A 4740-nucleotide genomic window follows, 5' to 3' on the forward strand; every position below is an offset into this window, starting at 1 on the left:
CAACGAAATTGCAAATTTCGTTCGGTTTGTTGATTTCATGAATTATCATTGCAACAATAATATTTATCCTAATACAATAAAATATTTTCTATCATATTATATCAATAATAATATTGATTTTGTGGATTATCATTGCAGAAATTATTGTTTCTATTATTGCTATGGTTGTGTTGATTACTATTATTATGTACTATGGCTTGCATACAGCTTTCCCTCCATTGTTTGGTGTTCACAGAGCAGCTGGGATTTTAAAGCTGTTATGCTTCTTCATTTTTATCATGCATGCAGTTGCAGGCATTCTTTCCTTTAAGTCTTCATATCCAGCAGCCCCAGAGCGTCTTCTTGCTCGGTTGTTCGTTTGTATGCTTCCACAGTCTATGCATTTCCACATACACCACACACACACACACACAGACACATTTTGTGCATTTATCTTCGTATAAAAGGAGGTCTACTTGTTCATCATGGCTCGTACAGTGTTCTATTTCGATTTAATACTTCACGAGACTGCACCAACAAACTCACCAGCGTCTCATCCAGCTTAGAGCTCCACAGAACATCTCCAGGGGCGGCATCTTTCAGTCTATTCGTCAGTTCTTCTTCATTTAGTGCTGCTCCTGGTGCTTTTGCTGCTGCTGCTGCTGCTGCTGCAAGGGCTTTAGCAGCATCGCCATCCACATGGGTAGAGGCATCGACTTGCAATGGAGTTGCGGAGAGTTTGTCTTTTTCGTCTTTTTCTTTTCTTAGCGCCACAAAGGACATATCTGCTGGGTCGTTTATAATGAGCTTGAAAGGCATTACAGCAGGATCGCCCTCTTGCATGCGCCGTAGCTGCTCACAAACAAAACTCATTCTCTTCTTCGATGCCTCTGCTGCTGAGTCTCCACTTGCAAAAGGCACGCTTTCGGAGAGGCCATCTGCAAGCGACTTCAGCAGTCCTTCAACAGTCGTTAGAGTCCCTGAATGAAGACAAAAAGAAACCCCGCAGCAGCAGCAGTAGTAGTAACAGCAGCAGCATCAGATGCTGCTCTCCGTACGTGGTAGCCGCCGCTCTGCACGCAAGCCGCTCTCCTAGTGTGCTGGCTTCTTCGCTTTCTTGTTAAAAATTCCCTCAAGCAAGAACAGCGAAGAAGGAGAGCGCGAAGGAGAGAGAGAGGGAGATATTGAGAGAGCAAGAAAGAGAGAGATAGAAGGCAAGACAGGCACACAGTGACAGACAGAAAAAGAGAGACACACACACAGAGACAGAGAGGAAAAGACAGAGACAGAGACAGAGACAAAGAGAAAAAGAAAGAGACATACACAGAGAGACAAAGAGAAAAGGAGAGAGACAGAGACAGAGACAGAAAGAAAGAGAGGAGGACGCTTCCCCCTTTGCATTCCACCATACCGGCAGCTGTTCCACCAAATTAACATAATTGTCTCAATTAAATAAAGACATTTATGAAAAAAAAACAAAAGCGAAAGAGACAGGGAGCAGAAACTCTCTAAAGCTCACCTGCCTCCGCTCCGCCCTCCATTGAGAAGTCCAGCGAGGGTATCTCTACACTTGCAGTGTCTCCTTTTAAAACATCTCTATTCAGGTCCTCGTTGCTTGCTACCTAAGTCAACAGACAGCAGCAACAGCAGCAACAACAACAGCAGCACCAGCAACAATAGCACCGGTAGCGACAACAACAACAGCAGCAACAACAACAGCAGCAGCAACAGCAGCAGCACCAGGCTGATTGATGAAGGAATGGGAGCTTGGCCTTTGCACACATCGCCATACAGCGCAGCACCCGAGGGAAGCAGCTACTGCAGCAGCAACGAACAGCATTAACGTGCATGCATGCAGTCTTGCTGAGCTCTCTAGCCCCGCAAACATTTAGCAGCAGCACCCAAAGAAAACCGGAAAGGGATACACAGCCGATCCCAACCCGCAGTAACACAACCCCACCACCACAGCAAGAAGCAGCGAGATATGCATGCAGCAGCGCATGCGTACATTGCATGCGCCTCGCCTACGAGATTAGCTCAAGAGTTCAACATAGCTACAGAGAATAAATAAACAATAAATGGATATATTCATATTCATTTTCAGGGCCTCCATAATAACAAACCCTCACCTCAATAATCCATCGACGCCCCGCCTCTCCATACGCCCCTGCTGCTTTTATCTCAGAGTTCTTCGCTCCGCAGCGGGGACAGCTAAATGCAAATATCAAACACTCGCGGAAACCTGCAAACACAAACACATGCACAAACTACCAGGCAAGCCCCGCTGCATTCATGCATTCATGCATGCATGGATGCATGCATGCATGCATGCTGGAGGTGGTAGGTACAGAGATTTGGTGGGCTTAGATGATGGTACCTGGAATATGGAGTTGACAAACTTTGTTGGTGGTATGGGCTCCGCAGTGCGGACATTCTACTGGCAGCAGTAGCGCCTCTTCTTTTAAAGCCGCCTCCGCATCTGCTGCATCTGCTGCTGCATCTGCTGCTGCATCTGCTGCTGCATCTGCAGCTGCATCTGCTGCATCTGCTGCTCCTCCGGAGGGAGCCTCCGCTGCTGAACGCAAAGGGCCCTCAGCACAGCAACCACCCCATTGTCATCGAGGGATAGAAAAAGAGCAGCAAAAGCAGCACTAACAAACTACAGAATAAAAAGAAGAAAGTTTTCCGGCCTTCTTCCTGCTATATATATATATATATATATATTTATGCATATATATGCATATATATATCGTAGTGTAGGGCTTGAAATGGAGAGGTAGCGAAGCAGCAGCAGGTGCTGCTACAGCAGCAGGCACATCAAGTGCAGCAGTGGCAGATGCAGCAGCAGGCGCAGCAGCAGCAAGTGCAGCAGCAGCAAGTACAGCAGCAGCAAGTGCAGCAGCAGCAGGTGCAGCAGCAGCAGGTGCAGCAGCAGCAAGCGATGATACCTGTTTGGGATATATCATTTTCTTCCTGTGTCTCGAAGTATCCCATTGCATGCAGCTGTTCTTTGCTTCGTTCAAAGTGTTTGATGGTGAGTGCTGTGTCTGTCTCTCTCTGCGTTTGCTGCTGCTCTCCTTTTTCTTGCTCTGAAGAAGACGAGGCGTCTGCCTTTTCTTCTTCTGTCTGCCGTATGCTGGTGCTTGCATCCGAGCTGCTGCTGCTGCTGCTGCTGCTGTTGCTGTTGCTGCTGCTAGTGGGGGCGGTGGTGTTGGCGTTGGTGGTGGGGTTGTTGTTGTTGGTGTCTATGCTGGTCTCCTCGTCTAATCTTTTAGAGCTGCTGCATTCTTTATGTTTGTCTGCAGCAAACTGAATGCTCTCTATATAGCTATTACCGCTGGGATCATACAGAGATAAAACAAAGGGGCGTCTTCCTTCTTGCATTTCTCTTAGTTTCTGAACAATAGCCAAAAGACGTTGTGCCTTCTCTTGCTCGTTTATTTGAGCTTGGTAAACAGCAGCACATTTTAAATTGTCTGCAAATGACCCCACAAACCCCTCAATTGTATTCAACTCCGCACGATCCCGGGAGGCGGGGATCTCCAACTCCAGCTCTGGGATCGATATCGTGCAGTGTTCACTCCGTACTACTTGCCGATTTAAATCTAAAGGAGAAGAAACTCTGCATTCTATTTGTACACCGCGAGGGGCTAAGCTCCCAGCAGCCTGCACCTGCAGAAGAAATCAGAAAAACAAACAACAAACATTCTACGTAAAAAACATATTCCTTCATGTATACATACATATATATATATATATATCTACAGTTGAGAAACGCATGCATTGTATAGAAGAGGAGCCGATATTATTTAAACAGATGAATATATACCCCTGTGGGGTTTATCCTTTGTGTTATAAAAAGGAGAGAAAAGACAGCAAGCACTGCTGACAGTGCATTCATGAGAGAAGCAATTAAATGAGAGATTCTATTGCAAGAAGAGAGACACCAAGACCCAATTGTGCATTATTTGTTTGTTTGCAATAATTTTCTTTCTTCACCTCTCTATTAGAGTAATTACAGTGCGGACAGCTGAATGAAGATATCAATAAATCTTTGAAGTGGGGAACGCGGTGAAGCAGCAACAAAGTCTCTCCGTTCTCTTCACAATTAGGACACATAGAAGTAACTCTATTTACAGAATCCAATAAAGGATCAGCAGTAGCTTCATCATTTCCTCTTTCAAGAGGGCCCCCAGCAGGGGGGGCCCCTCCCTCCTCTTCCTGATGCATCTTAGAGGAAACGAGACGAAACTAAAGATGCACAGTACATTAAAAATAAGAAAGAAAGACACTTAAGAGCAGATAAAATCATAATTAATGCTCTATGCAATGTATGATACAACGCTTCCGTTGGGGGCCCCCGGGGCCCCACAGCAACGTTTAGTATTTTCTTTGCTGTGATGCTTCCAGCAATAAAGGAAGCAAAGAAGAAGATCTATAGTCTTTGAAGAGCTTAAAATGATATTGTTTTACTCTTAATGGTATATTAATTATATTACCGGTACATTATTGTCGTAGACATAGGGCCTGAACCCTTTCTCAAGATGTGTGCATAACCACACATTGTCTGCATTGCAGTACGAAGTTAAGCAGATTAAACTAAAGAAAATACAAAAAAGTGAATATAATGAACATATTAAAATGCCCATTCTTGTTCTTTTCTTGCTTTTGTTCGTTTTTCCCTAAGAGTCCACAACCTCGACGCAGACTCCTAAACGGCAGCTTTCCCTTCTTGCTTTGAACACACCCAACTTGCATATA

At 45.1% G+C, this 4740-nt stretch overlaps 1 protein-coding gene across 1 annotated transcript; it reads right to left on the reverse strand.

Annotated features, from left to right (window-relative positions):
* Positions 1-306: 306 nt before the first annotated feature.
* Positions 307-4209, reverse strand: EAH_00063900 (zinc-finger protein ZPR1, putative; the record flags this gene model as incomplete). The annotated part of the gene is made up of 7 exons (XM_013393058.1): positions 307-375; positions 526-959; positions 1499-1601; positions 2109-2221; positions 2411-2554; positions 2928-3651; positions 4117-4209. 7 exons carry the CDS (start codon positions 4207-4209, stop codon positions 307-309), a joined length of 1680 nt encoding a protein of 559 aa, XP_013248512.1.
* Positions 4210-4740: the final 531 nt, after the last annotated feature.

Source organism: Eimeria acervulina, genomic scaffold (genome assembly GCF_000499425.1).
Source record: "Eimeria acervulina Houghton genomic scaffold, Eah_scaff1899, whole genome shotgun sequence".
Lineage (NCBI taxonomy): Eukaryota > Apicomplexa > Conoidasida > Eucoccidiorida > Eimeriidae > Eimeria > Eimeria acervulina.